The sequence below is a fragment of the Euleptes europaea genome, chromosome 8 (genome assembly GCF_029931775.1).
Source record: "Euleptes europaea isolate rEulEur1 chromosome 8, rEulEur1.hap1, whole genome shotgun sequence".
NCBI classification, from domain to species: domain Eukaryota; kingdom Metazoa; phylum Chordata; class Lepidosauria; order Squamata; family Sphaerodactylidae; genus Euleptes; species Euleptes europaea.
In genome coordinates this window covers 36,608,430-36,631,653 of record NC_079319.1, presented here as the reverse complement: position 1 = coordinate 36,631,653, position 23,224 = coordinate 36,608,430, and the positions used below count along the sequence as shown (strand labels likewise).

At 39.9% G+C, this 23,224-nt stretch overlaps 1 protein-coding gene and 1 non-coding gene across 2 annotated transcripts in view; both read right to left on the bottom strand.

The window, feature by feature from the left end:
• Positions 1-594: 594 nt before the first annotated feature.
• Positions 595-23,224, bottom strand: part of TRPA1 (transient receptor potential cation channel subfamily A member 1) — a 49,063-nt gene continuing 26,433 nt past the window's right edge. The window contains exons 14-27 of the mRNA XM_056854903.1: positions 22,800-22,966; positions 21,595-21,688; positions 19,600-19,659; positions 17,723-17,821; positions 16,083-16,153; positions 14,667-14,811; positions 9,602-9,691; positions 9,270-9,442; positions 6,829-6,958; positions 6,007-6,189; positions 2,721-2,789; positions 1,839-1,949; positions 1,538-1,635; positions 595-793 (exon numbers count right to left, since the gene is read on the bottom strand). Coding sequence (XP_056710881.1) covers positions 595-793; positions 1,538-1,635; positions 1,839-1,949; positions 2,721-2,789; positions 6,007-6,189; positions 6,829-6,958; positions 9,270-9,442; positions 9,602-9,691; positions 14,667-14,811; positions 16,083-16,153; positions 17,723-17,821; positions 19,600-19,659; positions 21,595-21,688; positions 22,800-22,966 — 1,689 coding nt within the window. The remainder of the gene's footprint in view (positions 794-1,537; positions 1,636-1,838; positions 1,950-2,720; positions 2,790-6,006; positions 6,190-6,828; positions 6,959-9,269; positions 9,443-9,601; positions 9,692-14,666; positions 14,812-16,082; positions 16,154-17,722; positions 17,822-19,599; positions 19,660-21,594; positions 21,689-22,799; positions 22,967-23,224) is intronic.
• TRNAS-AGA (transfer RNA serine (anticodon AGA)) lies at positions 19,942-20,012 on the bottom strand. Its single transcript has one exon. It is a non-coding gene; the product is annotated as a tRNA-Ser (tRNA).

Sequence of the window (23,224 nt, the reverse complement as noted above, 5' to 3'; positions counted from 1 at the left end):
TCCCTGGGGGTCCATGGACCCCCGGTTGGGAACCAGTGGTTTAGATGATTTCATTTAATTTAATCTTGAAATTGTATCAGAAGAAATACCTTGTTCTGTGGCTTGTGCCATAGAGGGGATACAGTTGCTTTCACAGCACAAGCAGACAGCGAGGAGTAACTTTAGCATTTCCACTTGTGCAAGGACTGTTCCACACATGGAATTTTCTCAAGGGATCCAGCCCAGAGTATAAAAACCATTAATATTATTTTCATCCAGCAGGAATACAGCCTCTGAAAAACTATAGGCCCAGACTACTTTAATGGGAGTTAGACCCACTGAATAAAATGGGGCTTACTTCTGAGCAGACCTGCTTAGGATTGCTCCCATAACTTGTACACAGGTTACAGTAACTGTAGTAAAGCTGCAGTGGAGGAAGAAGAAGTATCAGTCAACCAGCAATCTGTTATATGAGCTGTTGACATCAGGAAGGGTCTACTAGTCATTCACCACCTGAAAGTCTGCATGCTATTGATGGCGAGGCTTCCTGCCTCAACCTATGCTTTCCAGTGGTTACTAAGAAGGGTGGGTTGTCACTTGCATCTCAGTAAACTGCTAGGCATCTTTGCATTTTACAGCCTTTAACACTGTATCCCATTTGCTGTTCTTATGGTCCAACTGATGTTTCCTGAATTTGTGCTGGAATAAATCATTTGCATCCTCATCTTCAACCTCAGATATGATCTCCATTTTTTGTATGATCAGCTTAACAAGGTCATGCTGTTTCTCCAGGAGTGCTGCCATATCCTTAAGTCTAAAACATGGGGGGAAATACATAAAATAACTGTTGTAAGTAGGCTATACAGATGAAAAATTCCCCTTAAGACATCTTATTTATCCATTTCACAACCTGGTACTTTAACCTACATATAAACTACTCTACCAAAGGACTACTTCATTTTTCATATTCCAAGAAATTTATTTCTGATGTAAGGTTTCTAAAAATGGAAACAGGCTATCACTATTAAATGCACAAGCTTCTTCTCTACTTCCCTCTCTTCCCCTTCGCCATTTTTTGCTTGAAGCCATGATACCTGCACATTCCTACACTGATGGTGGATTGATGGCAACCCGGAACTACAGAATAACTATTTTTCTTTCATTGTCCCTTACTCTCAGTTTTTGTTTACCCTGTGGTTTGAACAGTTGGTTTTCTTTCTGAGAAGCTCAAAAAGGATAAACTTGAGAAACTCTGCTTTGATAGATAATATATTATTTCCTTTACCCTGATCAGGTTAATGGTAAAGTTTGAAATGTATATTCTATAGAAGTCCATTCTGTAATGTCTTTTGGTCCCTCCAGCAATCTTAAAAATCTACTGTGAAAATTGTTTAAAGCTGTTTTACTATTATCCATACATTCAAAATAATAGCTCACTGCCTGATTGCATGCTGTATATTTAAGATGGCTCACTCCCATAACAGATAAGACCTTTTAGCTCAAGTAAAATAGAATTTTGCCATTAACTAAAACCTCAGTACTGTTTTTTTCTTAATACCTGTATTTCTGTTTCAGTACTTCTACTTCTACAGTTCTGTCAACACTTTGAGTATCTGTTGCTGTATCATCACATCCAAAGCAATATTGGAACACACTCTGCAAAAACAAAGAAATGCCAATAAAATTAGAAATTTAAACTTTTTTTTCCTCAGAGAAATTGACTGACTTCTGTTTTCTTTAATGACTTGAATAAGAAAAGACTTCAGTCACCAAAGTCCAGGGTAACAACTTTTATAAATCTTTTGGCTAAAGTAAATTAACCAGAGTATAATTTAGAAATAATTCTTTATCCACCTTACCATGAATCCACAATATCTTGGCCGGTTAGGATACACAATATTTGACTCTTGATCAACTCTGCTGAGAAACCAATATGGAAGCTTCTTCTCCAGGTTTGTGTGAAGGTTGACCTAACCACAATGAATAATTTTCTTAATACAAGCGACAAACTGCATGAAACTAAAGAACTGTGATTATGCAAACCATCTGTAAGGCTTATCGCATCCAGTCCAGGGAATGTTTCTGAACCCTTTATAACACGGAACATTCCTTCCCCCCCGTGAGCCCATTGTCCTATCGTCCTATTGCAACGACGATCCCGCACAGGCGCACCAAAATGCCAAGGGGGGAGGTAGAGGGGAAACCCAAGCAACACCATGATTACGTGTTGCTCCCTCCACTCCCTCTCTCTTGTGTGCGCGCTATTTTATTGGAGGTGCGCTCTGAACGCAGACGTTTTAGAGACGTTAGAATGGGCAGGAGTGTGGGGGAGGGATTGGAACTCACATCCAGGACAAACGCTTTTAAGGTGTTTTCCACATGTTTCCTGGACTGGCTGCGATAAGCCTCTGTGTCTCCACGGAGCTGTGAAGTCTCCCTTGATCAGTATTATGCAGACAGTGCTAGACATTAGTAATGAAAACTTAGATAGTTCTGATCATCAAATCTGTATCAAGGGTGTAATCAAGGCTTCCCTCCCTTATGGTGGGGGCAAAGCTGACTGGACTGAGTGACTGTTAGATATAAGTTGACAGATCCCTGCACACAACAGCACGATTACAGAGACTGTTACTTCTAGGATATTTCCACTGGAGTTTGGGTATACTATTATGAAAATAATTTGATCATAGTCATAATTGCTTCTTATAATTAATATAAAATCTGAAACGGGTGTCACTAACCTGCATTGCAATCCTTTTCAGTGCAGCAAATTTTTGCACTTCTGCAATGTCCCCAACGGCCAAACCAATCTATAAAGATACAAAACAGACTCATAAGTCCATTTTAAACATCATGCTTTTCCCACATGGAAGTTCTGTTCAATGCAAGTATTATTTTGGCATGGTATTATCCATAAATATATGAGGAACTGCAACTTTAAAATTGAAAGAGGCCATCCTGCGCTCCTTTGTATATGTTTATCTTCCACTGAAGCAAAGGAGTTGTGTGTATGAACAATAATGTATCTATATTATCCAGTTATGTGGATGTCTTACTGAACTTGTTGGAAGCCTACAGCTATTCAGCCTACAGGAGTCTTCGTTTCTGTATTCTAGAGAGAGCTAGTAGAACAAAAAGAAGAATAGTTGTTTTTATATGCCGACTTTCTTGACCACTTAAGGAAGAATAAAACTGGCTTACAATCACCTTCCCTTCCCCTCCCCACAACAGATACCCGGTGAGGTTGAGAGAGCTCTAAGAGAACTGTGACTAGCCCATGGTCACCCAGCTGGCTTCATGTGTAGGAGTGGGGAAACCAACCCGGTTCACCAGATTAGTGTCCGCCGCTCATATGGAGGAGTGGGGAATCAAACCTGGTTCTCCAGATTAGAGTCCACTGCTCCAAACCACTAAATCCAAGTGTTGGATTTAGGACAGGGAGACTGTTTTTTTAAATCCATGCTCAGATCACTGGACCATCAGCTAGTCACCTGGTGTCTGTTTAATCTACATAACAGGATGATTGTCATGGATAAAATGGTAGTATCACTAGAGATACCATGCTAAGTTACAAAGCTACTTTATACTGAGACAGACCATTGATCCATCTAGCTCAGTATTATCTTCTCAGCCTGGCATCAGCTCTTCAAAGTCTCACATTGATTTTTCTCAGCCTTCCTACCTGAAATCTTTTTACTGAAGTTTTCAGGAACAGTGAGATTTCATAGAAACACGTAAGTAGGTCCTGGTGGTCTATAACCCCTCAGAAAGGCTATATATGACTCTGGAATCTTCTGCATGTGCAGTATTACTGAACTTTGCCCTTCAGCCCAAGTTCTTCATAGGAACATAAAAATGTAACACATAAATCTAACCTTATTTCTATGACTTTGAATGAAAAAACAGAGTTTTAAGCAAATAAAATAAAAAAATTCTAATACATTTTACCAAACAGTGGTAGCAGTGGAACGTAAGAACAGAAGCAAAGCCATTCTGGATCATACCAAGGCTCATCAAATCCAACAGTCTGTTCAAACAGTGGCCAACCAGGTGTTTCTAGGAAGCCCACAAACTAGATGATTGCAGCAGCATTATCCTGCCTGTGTTCCACAGCACCTCCACAGACATGCTCCTCTGATACGGGAGAGAATAGGTATGCATAATGATGAGTATCCATTTTGACTAGAAATCATGGATAGCCCTATTCTCCATGAACATGTCACTTCCCCTCTTAAAGCCTTCCAAGTTGGCAGCCATCACCATATCCTGGGGCAGGGAGTTCCAATTTAACTATGCATTGTCTGAAGAAATACTTTCTTTTGTCTGTTTTGAATCTGTCACCCTTCAGCTTCAGCAGATGATCCTGTGTTCTAGTATTATGTCCCTTCTCTCCACACCATACATAATTTTATAGACCTCTATCATTTCTCCCCTTACTCATTTTTTTCCTAAGCTAAACAGCCCTAAGTCCTAAGCATTTTAACTGCTCCTCATGGAAACCTACCACCATTTGGAGGCCACTTTAAATAGCTTCCTGCTTCAGTGGCATTTCTCTATGCAGAAAGCTATTTAAAATCACTGGTTTACTATGTGTATCAGATAACGTTCTTTATGTCACTTTAAGCTTTTTGTGTGTGCTGACCTTAGATCACTGTTGCCATAATTTAGTGTCTACAATACTGTATGAATTAAAGCAGAAGCACCAACACTACAGTCTCCTTTACAAATGTATGTTCCATACATTACTCCGGTAGTTTGCTAGCCTTATTTTGAACAGGGCTCACATTTGTTACAGAACAAACTTTGGAAACGTAACAAAAACAATAGAATAACACAGCACTTGTAGATGGATTTATTCTGACAAATTTGAAGTTATACTTCTTTTTGAGTTATTAAAAGGGATTTCTATAAGTGCATTTCATTACATAGTTGCTTAATGGTATCTTAAGAAACAATGTTCTCAAGGATCAGATATGCCCCCCCTTTTTTTACTCAGTATATAGGTACCAACAGCATGTGTGCATGGCTTACTGAGTACATACTTACCTTTTTAGAATTGTCAACTGAGGAGGTACCAGCAATCTTATCAAGTTTGTTGCATAGAACATGCAGCCTAGTAGTTCAGAGTTGGCTACTGCTGCATTGAAAGTGAAGGGGGAAAATCTATTGTGTGCATACATTTTTGTGACCATCCTCTTGGGAATTAACACCTATTAGGGATGCACAGCATTTTTTCCCCAGTACTTTTCGGCTTCGGGTTTATCAAACCAAGAAATTTTTGAAAAATCTGGGGTTGAAATCAAGTTAATAAAGCCAAAGAATACCGGAAACCTGAATCTTTTAGATCTGCCCTGCCGGCCTTCTCTGGATCTTGGATTGGTGTCAGATCCACCCCCAGGCTTCTCTGGGGTCTGGAGAAGCCCATCAGGGTGGATCTGAAAGCAGTCCAGCCTGTGCTGCTTCTCTGGACTCCAGAGAAGTGTAAGAGGAAGGTTGGATTGGTGTCAAAGGCAGGTAAATAAGGGGGGAGGTAAGATGGGGGGAGAGGGGGAAAATGGTAGTGGGGCCAAAGCAGCCCAAATAATGCTGGAAAAAAATGGCATTATTCAGGATCCACTTTTCTCAGTTCCCTTTATTGCCACCAAATTTCATATTGGGGGAAAAAAAAACCTGAAAAATACCAAAAAGGTATTTTCCAGGTTTTTTAAAATTTCAGTAAATTGATATGCACACCCCTAACAACCATTGATTTCAAAAGAATTTAGGATTGAACTCTTGTACATTCTTTTATACAATGCTTGCAAAAGATGTCTGTTTGTAGTGGTTGTAAGCACTATAAATATTACAGAAATGCAAGAGTGAGAAATCAGTCTGCCCTTTCCAAACTAATGGCAAATGCTGCCCATTATTAATTCACAGAAGTGTGCTATTTGCCCAAACAATTTCCCCCTTTATTTCAATTATCAAACAAAATAATATATAACGAACATTAGGGTTCTGTGATCAGACTCCATATTTAATGCTTACCAGCAAGTTCATAAGTAGAATTGGAATAAGCATAGTGAAGACAGTGAGAATTACAAAACTCAGAAGTGGATAACGCAATTGATGGGCGAACAATGGATCAAGGAAAGCTTCATGGTAATTGATATCTCCTAACATCATAGCAAATGTCTGCATTACAGAAAGATGTGGACGACTGTATGGTTGCTAAAAGGTTTTCAAAAAGTAAGAAAAAGAGACAATCATCATATCATCTTGTGCCAATACTGTACTTCTGTTCACGGATAAATACACATAACTGCTCTTCATCTAAAGCTATAAACGTGGATACAGCTGAACTATCATCTGTTACTTTTCCTTCATTTCTTAAAGAGAAACTTGTTCTCCATAGCATTTCTTTTTATCAAATTTAAGAACAATTTCAACAGGCTGTTGTAGTAATTATGTGCATGAAGTTTCAGGAGACATTATAGATATTGACAATATTTTCTGAGTTATGAATGACAACTGCAAATACACAAGTGACTTTGCATTACATTATATAGAACTGCACCCTATCTTTCTGCTTGTGAGGCAAGATAGAACTCATGGCTTGTAACTATTACGAGCTATTTCACCCAATTTATCTTCTTTACAGCAGCCCTCTGTGTCACATGGCATGTTGCCGACAAGGCTCTTCTGAAGTGCATTGTGGGCTTTTGGGTGGCTCTAAGGGCTGATAGGGAGGGGAGGGGAAAATGTCACAGGATCCTATTTGATTAACTTAGATAGTGTTTGTAAACCAGAAAATTGTTTTTATTCCATTAATGATAAAACAACACAGAGCACAACCATGAGGCGTCCAACCTGTGATCCAAGAAGAACATGGAAACTGAGCCCAAACGCTAAGATCAAGAAGAAGAACACAACAGCAATCCGGAGCAAAGTTCTCAAAATTTCCCAAAACATCACAACATAGATTCCATAATTTTCGAATCTAGGAAGATATATGAAGACAACATGACTAACAAACTTTCTGGATTATTTATTTTATAAATATACATTTATATTAAAAACAGATTTTTGCAGCTTTCAGTTTCCTGTAGTGGAAATAACATTGGGTTGATCCAAAGATATCCTCCCATTGTTGGAGAAATCTTGCATTCCGTCTGCCAAAGGGAAGAATTGTTTCATGAATGAGATTCCTTCCAGCAACAGTGTTAGAGAATCTTGGATCAAACTCATCAAGTTTCTTTTAAGTACTCCTAGCTGAGAATGGAGATGGGAAGTTTCTCTTTATTTACAATTTCCCCAATTTAGTAATAAAAATCTGCATTTGGAAATAGGTTTCATATGTATTTTTATATAAGAAATATATAGTAGTTATTCTGAGTCTAGCAGTGCAATCCTGAACAGAGCTGCATTCTTTTAAAAACACTGACTTCAATGGACTTAGGAGACTGCACTGTAGGTTATTCTCGCCTTTGAATTCTGAGCTTTTAGAGGCATGGCATAGCCTCCTGGGCACTTTAATAAGTTTGCAGATGCATGTATGAACTGGTGCTAAGGCAAACCATGCTAAAACCTGTTCCATCCCAAATTCCTGCCTGTGAAGTTGGCTATCTTCCATGTAGATGTTTTTGGATACAATGCAGTTCTTTTAAAAATACAGAACCATAAAAAATAAATACAGCATGAAAATAAGAAAATAAACAGCAGCAACAATGCATTAAAAGGAACCCTGTGCAAAAAAGAAAAAAATCATGAGATGCATTTCAATTAACAGAGATCAGTACAAATGTTTCAAATTGTCTGCTCTAAAAGTTCAATCAGAAATGTATCATTCATAAAGTATTTTGTTGTCTCCTTAACAAGACTCAATAGATAAAACATTAGTGTTTTTTTTCTTTAGGTGCTTTTTCAATCAGGCTATTAATAAGTTAATAGCTAATTCTTTGTTTTCCTGTCTCACACATTAACTGATACATCCAAAGGTCATGGGTTTAATAAGAACTATTATTGTGTTGTTTTGTGTGTGTGTAAAGTGCCGTCAAGTTGCAGCCGACTTATGGCGACCCCCTTTTGGGGTTTGGATAGCAAGAGACTAACAGAGGTGGTTTGCCAGAGCCTTCCTCTGCACAGCAACCCTGGTATTCCTTGGCGGTCTCCCATCCAAATACTAACCAGGGCTGACCCTGCTTAGCTTCTGAGATCTGACGAGATCAGGCTAGCCTGGGCCATCCAGGTCAGGGTGTTGTTTTTGCTGTTATCATTGCAGTTACTTATTCCTAAAAACAATCTTTTTTTTTCAAAGAACAGACACATCAAAAATGAGAAGTATCTTGCCCTTGCTTTCAGAAATTGCCATTTTGTCAAAAATACGGTCTTTTTTATACGTTTCTTATAGTTATGTTGTAACAAAGATTTAAATCCCCACTACTATTAAAATAGCACTCAAAGTAGCTTACATCATAAAATTAAAGCAAAATATTATTCCAATACAAAGCTTGAAAACTAGCAGCAGCATAAACACTCATAAAACAGCAATAAAAACAGTAATAAAACTGCAGAAAACTTAAAATGAATAACCTAGATTTCACCATCAGTTTTTGCCAGAATAAAAGCGAATTTGCTGGTGGAACCAGGGGGTGATTTTTGTCAACTGCCCACACACAGTGTAGATTTCTATGCTGCATCCAGAGTTATTCTTGGGTGTACAATCAACCTCTGGGATACATGGCACAGTGGGTGACAGAAAGGGGGGAAAGTTTTGTTGTGTGAGATACTGTGGACTACCAAAACAACAAATAAGTGGGTTCTAGATCAAATGATTCCTGAACTCTCCCTAGATGCCAAAATGACTAAACTGAGGTTATCGTACTTTGGTTACATTTTGAGAAGTCAAGAGTCATTAGAAAAGACAATAATGCTAGGAAATGTTGAAGGCGGCAGGAAAATAGGAAGACCCAACTTGAGATGGCTTGACTCAGTCAAGGAAGCCAGTTTGCAAGACTTGAGCAAGTCTGTTAACCATAGGACATTTTGGAGGTCATTAATTCATATGGTCACCAGAAGTGACTTGACAGCACTTCACACACACACACACACACACACACACACACACACACATTGTTATACTCTTCCTACGTGTGTTTAAACTCCCACAAATCAGAGTGATACTAACACAGAGCCTATTAAAACCACTCCTTTTAATCTAAATACTATGGGGTTTATAATATCTTCCCTATTCAGTGTTAGTCATGTCACATTTTATAAATGTACTCTTGCAGGATTAGAAAGATATTTACCTTTGCAGGTACAGCAAGAAATTCATCCATGACAAGAATATAGCAATTGCACCACATTCCCACTGTAATGCAGCTTGATCAATTTTAATAAATAAAGATGATACAAAAATGATGCTTGTACTATGAATTGTCCAGTCAAGGAGATTAGAATAATCCAACAAATACCTAAGTTTCTAGTGTATAAAGACAACAAGTATTAATATTTTGGGGGAAATAACATAATTAAGCAGATGGCACAATGAAAAAGGATTTTTCTTACAAAATACAGTTTTGCATGCTTCTAAAAAAACTTTCAAATACGGGAATGGAGGGGTCATAATATATGCACATACCTGTTGGAACAGCTGTATTATTTCTTTGCAGATTCCCAATACACTCATGATAAAAACCAAACACATGCATACTTTTATGAAGTATGAGTTCTGAAAGAGAATTTTTTTTAGAGGGAATGGTGAATGGATAAATGTAATATAAGCTTTGTTTCCTGTTCCTCCTTAATACTATTCTAGTGACATGAGATGTTGTCTACCATCCTGCTAAGGTTGATGCTCTATTAGCACAGACTGTATAACTCTTAATACCTCACACCCTACTTCTATGAAACAGAAAATTCTCTGAATTATTTCCAGAACTGTGGGTAGTTTTGGTACCATGTGACAGCCAGTTACCGATAGCTCTTACAAGTCTAAGGCTTCCCTTCCTCAGAAATCATAACCACGTTATAACAGAAAAGCATTTAAAGGCTAGAAAAATTCCCCATGTCCAGGGGAAGTTCAGACAAAGTAAATATACTGCATCTTGGGACGTGTAGTTATGAATTTCCCTCAATGTGCAGAGGATTGGACTAGATGACCCTGGTGGTCCCTTCCAACTCTATGATTCTATGATCTGTACAATACCCATTCTTGTTATTTTCTTCAGCTATTCATAACTTTGTTAGTGGATCTAAGGTATAAACAGGATAACACTGGTATATGACACCTTACCTATTTATTACAAATATAGGGATACTCAACAGTGCCCAATCAAGGGAAGGAACAGCTATCCCTTATTCATCTTATTGTAGTGGGTCATGAACCAGGCTGGAAGCCCACTGTCATTACCAGAGACAGTTCGGCTTTTTGCCTGAGACTAATAAGAATGAATATATGTCTTGGGATTTTGGCTGTGTATTCTTGAGATCTGCCAGTCTCTCTTGCTTCTCAAAAAATGATATCTCTTTGCAGCATGTAATGTTCAAGCTGTATTGGTTAATACTAAGCATACTAAGGCCTGGTACTGGCATGACAACTGTTTGACATTTACTTGTGAATTGTCTCTGCCTTTGGAAGTACAGCCATTCAAATGAATTCAAATGCACCAATATAATGATTGTATATTTTACCAGTTGTTTTGTATAAACATGCAATCATTTGGCAAAACACTTTAGTCTGGTGTGAGACGCTTTGTTTCAAACTCAGCATGAGACAGAAGCCTCTGCCCAGAGCATCAAAATTCATCCAAATAAACTCTCACTATCAGCAGTGAACCCATGCAAAAGGTTTACCATGAATTTGTACCTCAGCATATAAATTTATTTATTTACTTAAACATTTATATCCCATTTTTTCAGTCAGGAAAATGGCTTCCAGGGCCTCAAACAAATTAGAAGAAGAAGAGTTGGTTTTCATATGCCGACTTCCTCTACCACTTAAGGCAGAATCAAACCAGCTTACAATCACCTTCCCTTCCCCTCCCAACATAAGACACCCTCTGGGGTAGGTGGGACTGAGAGAGTGTGACTTGCCCAAGGTCACCCAGCTGGCTTCATGTGTAGGAGTGGGGAAACAAAGCCTCCACCGCTCATGTGGAGGAGTGGGGGATCGAATCTGGTTCTCCAGATCCACCACTCCAAACCACCGCTCTTAACCTCTACACTATGCTGGCTCTCTGAATTAATAAATAAAAGCACAATTAAAATCAAAAATAAAATAAAATTACAAAAGCTAATACACCAGAGAAATAAAAATTTTAGGAAGCTAGAAACATTAAAGCCAATAGCTGATCTGTAAAATTCAAACAGCACATAAAATCCAAATTAAATACTGAAGTAAAATAAAACAGATAAGAGTGACTGGTTTTGTCTTTTTTGGGTGAGGGACCTCAACTTACACCCTGGAAGTATAAACAAGTCATCATCTGGCACTTGAAGGACAGTAAATATGACACCATAACTAGGGCTGTTGATTCGGTTCGGCCCGAACAGAAAATCAGCCGAATTTCCCCTGATTCAGTGGTTTTTAGTTCGGGAGGAACCGAACTCAAAACTGGCGGGCAACCGGGGAGCCGAATTCAGCGAGTTCGGGAGTTCGCGAATAAATCCGGCAAATTTGGGGCCGTCAGTAAGCAGCATAACAGTCAGTAAGCAGCATTCTCCTCCCCCGGGCAATCGGTGGCCAAGCTGGGTCTTCTTCTGGCCAATCAGTCAGGATTGAGTACTGGAGGAATCAGCTGATGTGCGGCCCGGCCAGGGAGAGAGAGAGAGAGAGAGAGAGAGAAATCCTCGTGTGTGTGTGTGTGGGGGGGTGCTTGTGCACATTCGCTCCTTTCTGTGGCTGCAGGGGGCGTATTTTTTGGGGTACAGACACAAAACTTTCAGTGGAGCTTCAGATGAAGCTTCTTAAGATACCCCCCAAGTTTTGTAAACATTGAGTCAGGGGGTCCCGAGATATGGGCTCTCCCCTTTTTCTTTCCATGCCTGCAGGGGGCGCATTTTTGGGGGTACAGACCCCAAACTTTCAGTGGAGCTTCAGATGAAGCTTCTTAAGATACCCCCCAAGTTTTGTAAACATTGGGTCAGGGGGTCTTGAGATATGGGCTCTCCCCCTTTTCCCTCCCCCCTTTTTCCATTTATGTGGCTGCAGGGGGTGCTTTTTTGGGGATATAGCCCCCAAACTTTCAGCATAGCTTCAGACAATCATTCTTAAGTTACCCCCCAAGTTTTGTAAAGATGGGTTCAGTGGGGGCAGAAATATCGCCTCCCCCCTTTTCTCTTTCCGTGGCTGCAGGGGGCGCATTTTTGGGGGTGCAAATCCCAAACTTTGAGCGGAGTTTCAGACAAGTGTTCTTAAGAGACCACCCAAGTTTTGTGAACATTGGGTCAGGGGGTCCCGAGATATGGGCTTTCCCTTTTCCCCTTTCCCCTTTCCCCTATTGGGATGAATGGATCAGCCGATCCTGTGCATCTCCAGAGCAAAACGTCCCGTGCCTAATTGGAATCATCTTGGATTACAAGTCCTCCCCAGCCCCTCCTGATGGAACAGAAGACAGCCACAGTAAGACCCCTTTGGGGGCTTTAATCTATAATTTTTCTCCTGTGTATGTGTGTGTGTGTGTGTGTGGGGAAAGCGGAGTCTGTGTGTGTGTGGGGAGGGAGCAGTTTCTGTGGGTGGGGGGGAAGCCAAAGGGGGCTTTTGTCGGTTCTGCCTGGGGTGTGTGTTCCCCCTCGAGTCTCTCGCTCCCTGGTTTGAGGGGGGAGGTTTCAGTTGTGTGTCTTCTGGTTTTCCCTGTTGCAAAGGTGTTGTTTTACAAGGTTGTGTTGCTTTGCAGTTGCTTTGCAAACTTTTCATCTGTTGTCGGGGCTGGGAGCTTTGTGCGTGGGCGGCAAGCTCTGCTGAGAGATGCACATTAAGGGTGGGGGGGACCCATATCTCAGGGCCCATATCTCAGCCCCCCCAACCCAATCTTTACAAAACTTGGGGAGTCTTTCAATAAACGTCCTTTGAAGCTCTGCTGAAAGTTTGGGACCTCTAACCCCCAAAATGCCCCCCCCAGAGCCACGGAAAGGCGCGATTGTGTTTTTAATGGCTTTATTCGTCCAAATTCTTTTCCCGAACTTTGAATTCCCGCCGAATTGAACGGACCCGAAGTGGGGGAGTTCGGACTTCGGCATATCCCGAATCTAAACGGGCCAAATTCGGCCGAATCCGAACTATACCGAATTTTTTTAAATTCAACAGCCCTAACCATAACTGAGAAGACCCCGCTCCTCATCACTGCCTGCCTTATCTATACAAAAGTAGACAATATGAATGGACAAGAAAGAACACGTCGAAAAAGACTGGTTTTTAGATATCCCAGATTCAGGCCTTTTAGGGTTGGATAAATTGGATCTGCCCTGACCTGTATGGCCCAGGTTAGCTTGATCTTGTCAGATCTCAGAAGCTAAGCAGGGTCAGCCCTGGTTAGTATTTGGATGGGAGACCACCAAGGAATACCAGGGTTGCTGTGCAGTGGAAGGCACTGGCAAACCACCTCTGTTAGTCTCTTGCCATGAAAACCCCAAAAGGGGTCCCCATGAGTCGGCTGCGACTTGAAGGCACTTTACACACATACACACACACACACACACAAAAATTGGACCCAAAAGCAAATATGTAGCCCTCCAAATATGAGGAATGTTTTGAAGGGAATTCTGTGTTGAGCTTATTACTGTACTTCAGTGTGGATGTGATCAGTGCATGGATAACAGTGGCCAAAATCTGCTTCTCTAGGAAAAGATGCAGCTTGTACAGTATCGGAAATTGCATAAAGATGCTGTGCACAGCAAAGATCTGCTCTTCCCTTCGAACATACAAAAATTGGGAAACAACAAAAATAGTAACTACAACCCCACCTAGAACAGGTTGGCTCAATCAACTTACTGACCCTAAAGGAGTTTAAGTAGAAATTTAAGAGTTTTGTTCAAGTCCAGTAGCATCTTAGAGACCAACAAGAGGTTTGGGGTATAAGCTTTCAAGTATCAAAGTTCTCTTTGTCAGATACCTGAAAGAAAGCTTTGACTCTCAAAAGCTTATACCCTGAAGCTCTTGTTGGTCTCTAGGGTGCTGCTGGACTCTAATCTAGCTCTTCTACCACAGACCAACACGCTGCCTACTGAATAATTCTGGAGTTTTGTTACACCAATGGTTTAAGCGATCATAAAGCTGAGCAACCTCCTGCATTAGTTTAGCAATATTGTTGGGTTATGCCCAGATTTACCTGTTTATAATCTGTATACAATTAGTTAAAATACAATCAAGAGTTAAAATAATTTAAAATTGTGTTCACTTTTAGAGAAAATAGGTGAAAATAAAATGATCTAATAGTGTATGTTGGTTGTTCAGAACTGTTTCCTGTTCCCAAGAGAATACAAGAACTCCCTTGTTTGATCAGATTAAGAACCATCTACTCGAACATTTTGTTTCCACTTCTGATGTCTCTTGAAGTTTTCAGTCAGGTCATCAAGACAATCATTTTTCCTTGCTGTTTGTCCCCAAAATCCAATCGCTTATTGTCTTAGTTATCCTGGCTAAGAATGACTGATAGACTCATCCTCCATCCTCACAATTAAAAAACTGTAATTAATGTAATTAGTACCTTATTGTCAAAAGGTCCTGGCTGATTTGTTGTTCCATTGCAATATATTCCTGGCTCTATGCGGGTGATCAGAATGGTTAGTGGTATTAGCCCAAGAGAATATACACCAAGATTCATAAGATGTGCTCGGAACCCATAAGCCATCCTACAAAGGAAAAAAAATGACTTAATACTATAAGTTGATGGCATTTTCTATTTCACTGCACAAGCAAGATTTTTTTCAAAATAAACTTGACATATAACTCTCTTAAATATATATTACTATGTTCTGAGCTAAATAAGCTATATAGAGGCAAATTTTTCAGTTGCCAATCTCAAGGAAAACAAAACAAAAAGAAGGGACCAGAACTAACAAAAGTTTGGGTTATAGGAAATACATTTGATGTACACAGGAAATATGTGGAAAAACCTCGGCGGGAGGGCAGATGATGAGAGGGAGGGCATCTTGGCCATCTTTTGTACATGGAGTGGGGGTCCCTGGGGGTGTAGGGGGGAGGTCGTTGTGGGTTTCTGGCATTGTGCAGTGGGTTGGACTAGATGACCCTGGTGGTCCCTTCCAACTCTGATTCTATGAACCCTGGCTTCAAAATATTCAGTAAATTTACATATCTAGTCTTATATCAATGAGCTACTTATTCCAAGAGGCCACAGTTAGAACAAAATATGGAGAAACAGAATGGTTTCCAATTGGCAAAGGTGTCAGACAAGGATGTATTTTATCTCCCTATCTCTTCAATCTATATGCAGAACATATAATTAGGAAAGCTGGATTAGATTTAGATGAAGGCAGAGGAAGGCACTGGCAAGCCACCTCTGTTAGTCTCTTTCCATGAAAACCCCAAAAGGGGTCGCCATAAGTCTGCTGCGACACACACACAGACACACAGTGACTATGACAGAAACAGGGGGAATAAAAAGAGCCTTTTCAAACTCCTGACAGCTTATTCTTCAGAGGAAAGGGGGGATTTGCAAACTGTTGCCTCCTCCCACATTTCCGCATGGTCCACCAGCATGTAAGATGGCTTTTCAACTTAGGGCCAAAATATAAACATATTTTCAACACATCTGTTTTTTGTAGCCCACTCCGTTCTCTGTGCTCATGAAGGTGAGGAAGCTTTTGATAACAGGGCAGGCTGCGTACTGCAATTCAAATGTGAAATCAGCAGAAACTGCCAAAAAAAAAAAAAAAAAAGCAAAAGTACCTTCCATTCATACAAATCAACCCTTGAAATTAATGAAATGTAATTTATTTATAATGTTTGACCATAATTTCATGCATCATAAGTAGGGGTGAGAATTTCTAGTTTGGGGAAAGGAGAAACAAGTGAGTTCCTTCTCTGCTTCTCTTTTCCAATAAATGCTAAAAAGAACTTTATAAATGGGAAATTTGCAGAGCTAATTCATAAAAACACCCACCATTTCATGAGTAAATATTCTTTACAGACAGGATGACTGAGCAATTCAACACGATTATGACGTACCATAGCCTAGAAAACAGGATGCAGATGTATCATTTAATACAATTTAATAATTGCAAGATACTAGTTTAACACAGAGCTATTTAGTAATTGTAGTAGCCCAGTATGTGTGTGTTGGGGGGGGGGGGGAATCCCTTACCGCTATTTTTTGAAATTACATTGTAGTATACATTATCCTTTATTGTTCTTACCATGTTTTTAAATCATGAAAAATATCATATGTATAGACATTAAAAACGAAAATTGTATTCTCTCGAAGAAACAAAACCAAATTCAAATGCAAGATTTTCACTCTTCCAACAGTTAATTCAGATATGATTTGAAGGATGTTTATGCTTATCCAGATGCAGATAATTAGTGTAATTATACAGAACAGCTTGAGAATATGCCAACAAGAAAAAACCTTCAAGTCACACAGCAATTTCATTTCCTTATCTCATTTTGCATGTCCCAAGCTTTAAGGGATCATGCTGTTTTTGTAAAACTGTTTTTCCTTACAATGTAAATGCTTAAGACCTTGACAATGAGCAATAAAGGTAAAGACATTTTGCATGTATTTAAAGAATCCCAGAAAACATTAAAGAATATTCCAATTATTTCTAGAAGAGAAACTGTGGCCATGTATACAAACAACAATAACAATAACAGTGCAATCCTGAGCCTCAATGGATTTAAAAGGGTCTAATGCAGTTTGGGATGTGCATACTGAAAAATCTGATCCTGGCTGAAATGGGGAATAAAGGAGGTTAAAGCGACCATGCATAAAACAACGATATCTCCTTCCTTGGAAGCTCAATGCTGTTTCGACGCAAAATGAACCTGGCTTTTCCCATTTCTCTTCTGGCCCGAATTAAACCATTCATCCTGGCTCATTCCAGAGTCACAGAGCATGCATACTCCGTTCTCGGGTTGAGCTTCCCCGCGCCATCACGCCCCACTCTTTTCCAACCCCCTCCTCAAAGCAGCATGCTGATGGTTAAAGAGGCAAAAACAGAAGATTGGCTTCTCTCACAGCCAATCACAAACCAGTGTGTAAAGAGGCGGGGATTCAAGTGCTTCCTGCTACCTCAGAGCTCTTTCTGAGCAAAAGAAAGACTTTTTAAACAAGGCTTGGATTTCTCCCCCCCCCCTTTCTTTCCGATTCCTCCTTTTTTTAAAAATTCTTTTTTATGCACCAGTTGGGTTTGGGGGGGAAGGAAATCGTCTCTCACCGGGAGCACTGCGAAGTAAGCCAGTTACAGAGCAGCATTTAAAGGGGTGGGACTTGATTTGAGCTTGGGAGACTGTTTTTCTGTATTCATGGTTCAATTAGCACACAGTTTCGTTCCTGATCATTCAAGCCAATGCGTACAGTTTCCCCCAACCCGGGTTACTTTAATGTGTGATGAACCCAGGTCCAAGCAGGGAGATCTAACCCATGCATAAAAGACCATAAGCAACTAACCATGTGGAGAGGCCCTCATTGTTTAGCTGCCTGGTGGCAAACTATGACTCAATGATAAGATTAATTTTACATATGAGGGAACGCTGAAAGAAGAGGGCCAGCTGGAAAAGGGAAATCACAGATGCATAGCTTACATTTAGAGTAATAAGTGGTTCGTAGACTATGTCGTCATCATCCTTTAACTTCTTAGTTAAGTTCAAGGGACACTGAAGGTACCTGAAGTTATATTCAACCTATGCAAGTGCAAACCAAGAAAATCTCAGCTTTACTTTAAAAAAACAAGCAAACCTTGTAACACACTACTTCTTTGACAATGTGCAAGCACTATCAAGGAAAATCTCAGAGAGGTATCAGAACTTCTGATAATCTGCATATCTCAAAACCTGCACCTCATTGCATGGCTGTTGTGTCTGCAGCCTCTTCCCTGTCTGATTTTAACCAACCCGTCTTCCTTTACACCTGTCATATCACACACTATGAAAAATATTCAATTTCTGCCAAAATATTCATTGGGAAACTATCTCAGACTAGGAAAATAAAGTAGTTCAGACATGTTTAATTAATTTGACAAATATATGTGTTTCTTTTTGGAGGTAATTGTGTAAAACTAACTTATGAGACATCAGCTCTAGTGAATTCCATTTAAACAATAATTTAAATGCTTTTGTTTAAAATATAAATAGCACTGTCATATTTGAAAGAGCTAGGCCAGTGTAGGCGTTAGGCAAGGACATGGGTTCCCCAACCAGCTCCAAACTTTACTGGCTGTGCAGCCTATACTTAGAAGTAAGTCCTATTGAGTTGAATGGGACTTACTCTCTAGCAAACAGTTGCAGCCTGGTGGGTGGGCTTAGACCATTCACTACTTTTCAGACTATCCTTCTTCAGAAGATTATTATGAAGATTAAAGGGAGGGTGTAAAATCATGTACAGAACCCTGAGATTCTTGGAGAAAATGTGGCATAAAAATCAGAGTTCAGATGATGCAATTTGGTGAAATTGTAGCATACAAAAATAGTACACTTCTAGTCAAAGGCTTGATGATCTTTTTAATGAACACAAAAGTAAGTATCAAAGTAAACTATACACTGCTGTTTAATACACCAAAATATCTCAGTATAGATATTTGCTTTTGTAAGCCCTTGGCCCAATCTGAACCAAAAACCACATCAGAGACAGTCAGGTCCAAAGAAGTTGGTTTTTACTGGTCAAATAGGTTAACAGAGCATAAAGAAAAGGTGACAGCAATGGAGCTTGCTGGCTTGCACTTGGTAATATAAAAGCATGAAAACAGCAAGAGATTACAAAACGCAAACAGCGCTGTGGTTCCCACAGCTTCAAAAGAGTTTAGGTATGCATAACAGTCCTTGAGTCTGGTCAGTGGGAAAACGAAACCAACTGAGACACAGGCCTGACATTCTGCCCCCCTTAAGTCCCCCCCCCATCTTGCAAGGGGGATGGCTTGTCCGGGTAGGTGGTGTGAAAGGTGTTCACTAAGTGTGGGGCAGATACATCCCGTGCACGCACCCACTCGTCGTAGGCAGGGGGGAAGTGTTTCCAGCGAATTAGGTATTGCAGGGACCCATGCCGTATACGTGAATCCAGGATCTTTGACACTTCAAAATGTTCCTCCCCCCACACCATCACGGGTTGCCCGGGAGGCGGTTCCGGGTGCCATTCCGAGGAGGCGACATGAGGCTTGAGGAGGCTGACATGGAAGACGGGGTGGATACGTCTTAAGGTTTTAGGGAGAGTTAGTTCCACAGTGACAGGGTTAATGATCCGGGCAATGGGATACGGCCCTATGTACTTGGCACTGAGTTTGTGGCAAGGGCGAGTGGATCGCAGGTTTTTGGTGGAAAGATACACCAATTCACCAATTTGAAAGTCCTTGCTGAGAGAGCGATGCTTATCTGCTTGTGCTTTATATTTGTGCTTGGCTCTGTCTAGGTTCCTCACCAGTCAGGGAATTGGTTATTTGTTACTTTAAGTTATTATGCTTTTTACTCACATAGAAGTCTCTGCATGTCTTTTCCTCTGATGATTCAACAATGCAATTGTCTAAAACTAACTTGTAGAGACAAAGAAAAGAATTTTAGTACTGACAGAATACTTGAGTGCAGTTAGCAACAAAAATGTCATTAAACCAAAGCAAAGATGAAGTAAAAAGCTAGGATAGGATAATAACTTTGAATGAAGCAATTAGCCATTCACATGTTCCATGTGAAGCTGCCTTATACTGAATCAGACCCTTGGTCTATCAAAGTCAGGATTGTCTACTCAGACTGACAGTGGCTCTCCAGGGTCTCAGGCAGGGGTCCTTCATATCACTTACCTGCCTAGTCCCTTTAACTGGAGATGCCAGGGATTGAACCTGGGGCCTTCTGCATTCTAAGCAGATGATCTACCACTGAGCCATGGCCCTTCCAAGGCAGATCCATGATACTTCATAAGAATTAAAAAGTTGACCATCTTTTCCTGTTCTAAATTCTGAGCCAAAGGGCCACCTAATATGCTGTTTCCAAGCCTTTTTCTTGATGCAGCTTTCTATGCTGCTGAAAAACCAATGGACCCTTTAATGACCTGATTGTGACCCTGGAGGATACATGCCTCTTCTTTAGTTCCTGAGAATATTTAGTAAAGTCTGTTATTTGTTACTTTAAGTTATTATGCAGACATGATTTGCTCATGTAGCACAAACAGATACTGTGCAGGAACAACACCTCCTAGCACTGTGCTCAAGGTGAATTTTGTCAAAAAACCATGAATGTAATTCTATTAGGAGCTCCCCTTAGCTGTAATCAAAAATGTTCAATCCAGGTAAGTTCACCTGACAATAGTGTTCACATCAAAGTTCTCAGAATACTTAGAATTAACTTGAAGTTAAATTTAAATACATGGGGAATCTTACCAGATAAATTTATTTAAGATTGGGCTGTCAGAATACTTCACAACTATTTTGGGATAATTTTAGAAATAATGGGTTTCTGTGTGCCTGATTATCAGAGAATGATAGAATACGAGTTAATTCAAATTTTGAACTATTTACTATGAATTTTTTAGATTTGCAAATTCTCAGTTCTAGAATACAATTTTTGAAGTTGCTTTTTCATGTGTATATCTGTTTCTCTACCTCATGGCACCAACAAGTTAAGGTGCTGTATAAATATCAAAAGATTACTCATAAACATATTTCTCTTCACAAGCACTAGGTGAACAACCTGGCACCTGATACTTTGGAGAGGACACTAAAACCCACAGCCCAGTCCATGAAAACCTTGGCATTGTGAGAGATTTTTGCAGCAATCAAGAATGTTGTAGTGGTGTTGAGCACAAGGAAATGTTAATGGAGGGGGGGTAATGGAGAGATCCAGCTGGGGGATGGAAACAAAAGCTGAACAGGAAGGAAACACAGATGGAACCAGTGGGAGGGATGCAATTTCTCCTCCATCATGACTCCTAATAGGCATGTTTTAGTAATATAATAATAATTTTCCTGTTCTGCCCACATGAGGAAGTATGCCTTCTGATTTAATTTCATTTTCCTTACAAAATATTCTAGTATAAGATTCAAAAACATCATTTCCATTAACAGAAAACACCTTCTACACAGAGATGAATACAATTGAATCCAGCTCTATATTAAAGTAAAGGTAAAGGTCCCCTGTGCAAGCACTGGGTCATTCCTGACCCATGGGGTGACGTAACATCCCGATGTTTACCAGGAAGACTTTGTTTACGGGGTGGTTTGCCAGTGCCTTCCCCAGTCATCTTCCCTTTACCCCCAGCAAGCTGGGTACTCATTTTACCGATCTCAGAAGGATGGAAGGCTGAGTCAACCTTGAGCTGGCTACCTGAAACCAACTTCCATTGCGATCGAACTCAGGTTGTGAGCAGAGCTTGGACTGCAGTACTGCAGCTTACCACTCTGTGCCACGGGGCTCCTTAGCTTTTACTTTTGCTCTATATTACTGAGGTTTAAATTCTACAGTAAAAACTGCCTTACTTTAAAACATTCAGGAAGATATTCAACCATCTCCAATATAGCGCATTTATTGGTAGTAGAACGGTGAGAAAAAGTTGTCATAGACTCTTCCCATCTGAAAAAGAAATAGGGTGAAGTTGCTCAGAACAGTTACTGTAATCATAAAAAACAAGGAGATACATTAACACGCTTTAAGATTTATAAAAATATTAATTGTAAAAATATTCAGAAGCATTTGGAATGGCTTCAACAGCAGCAAATAAATGATACCTTGCTAGCTACTTTGACAGAACCGATTATAAATCCCAACATGCTGCTGACTTTAAAACGGACATGGATCTTGTTGCGTTCTGCTGCAGAATGAAAACCTCCTGATGGATATCAGAGAGTGTGCCTTGCCACTGCTGTCTCCAAAACTTCATGAGAATATTGATTATCTAAAGAAGGGGTGAGAAGTTCTTCCACTGGACTGCAACCAGCAGATCCATTCTGCTAACAGTGCCATTTCCTCCAGAGCAAGGAACCTCTGTGGATGGAAGATCTCCTTTATCAGGGCAAGGCCCCTTGTGCTGGGGGAAACCATGACTGTTAGTGAAATGCATCTGTGAACTGCCATTAGCCCCAATATTAAAAAAAAGAGTTTGGATCCTGGAATAATTACTGTTGAATATATATAAAAACACTGGCAAATTGTAGTATTAATTAATTGTATTAATAATAATTAATAGATTATTATAATAATAAATTATGCAGCAAGAGACACTGTCCTTCAGTGTTACTCCTCTGAAGATGCCTGCCACAGCTGCGGGCGAAACGTCAGGAAAGAAAATACCAAGACCACAGTTACACAGCCCGGATAACCTACAAGAACCTATGCAACAAGTATTCTCTATGACTTCATTGGAATCAGGAAGGTTAAGTTTCTCAGAATGAGAATCATAAATAGACTTTTCAGAGAAAGGAGGAGAGAAATGGAGAGGAAAGCAAACGGGCAACAATGGATGCTTTTTTACTTTTGCTAGAGAATGCCGAAGAGGAAAAAATGAATTGCCTAAGAGAAGGTGGGTGTTAATGGTACAGAAATGATATAATTAAAACAGTTAATTTGATTTTGGTGCAGCAGTAGTTTAAAATGGTGGAATCACATTGTGAATAATAACAATAGACCTAGAAAGTATTATATTATCCAGGACTTTGCACATTGTTACCTATTATAAGCATCTCACCTTTTATGTAAGATGACAGCATTCACAACATCTTTCCGCCCACTGTGTATTGCCTCATGAAGAAAAGAAGCATCAGCTTTGTTCAAGACTATTTTGGCTCCGGCATCAAGAAGCATCCTAACTGCTTTTGCATGACCTTCACTGGCAGCAAGATGAAGAGCTGTGTTCTTTTTCCACAGGGCAACATATCAAACATAGAAGTAAAAATTTCAACACAAAAACAAGTTTTATAAACTACTCTCAGTAGAACACAACTGCACTGCTAATTTATGAAGTTGCAGAATGATGGGGCAGAATCTAACCCCTTTTGTTGCTCACTTTCTTAAATCTTTTTGCCATTTTTCCCAAATAGAACGAAATATTACTTTTATATATATCATTTAAAGTATTCAAACATAAACAAACTGTCGTATGTTACCAGATCC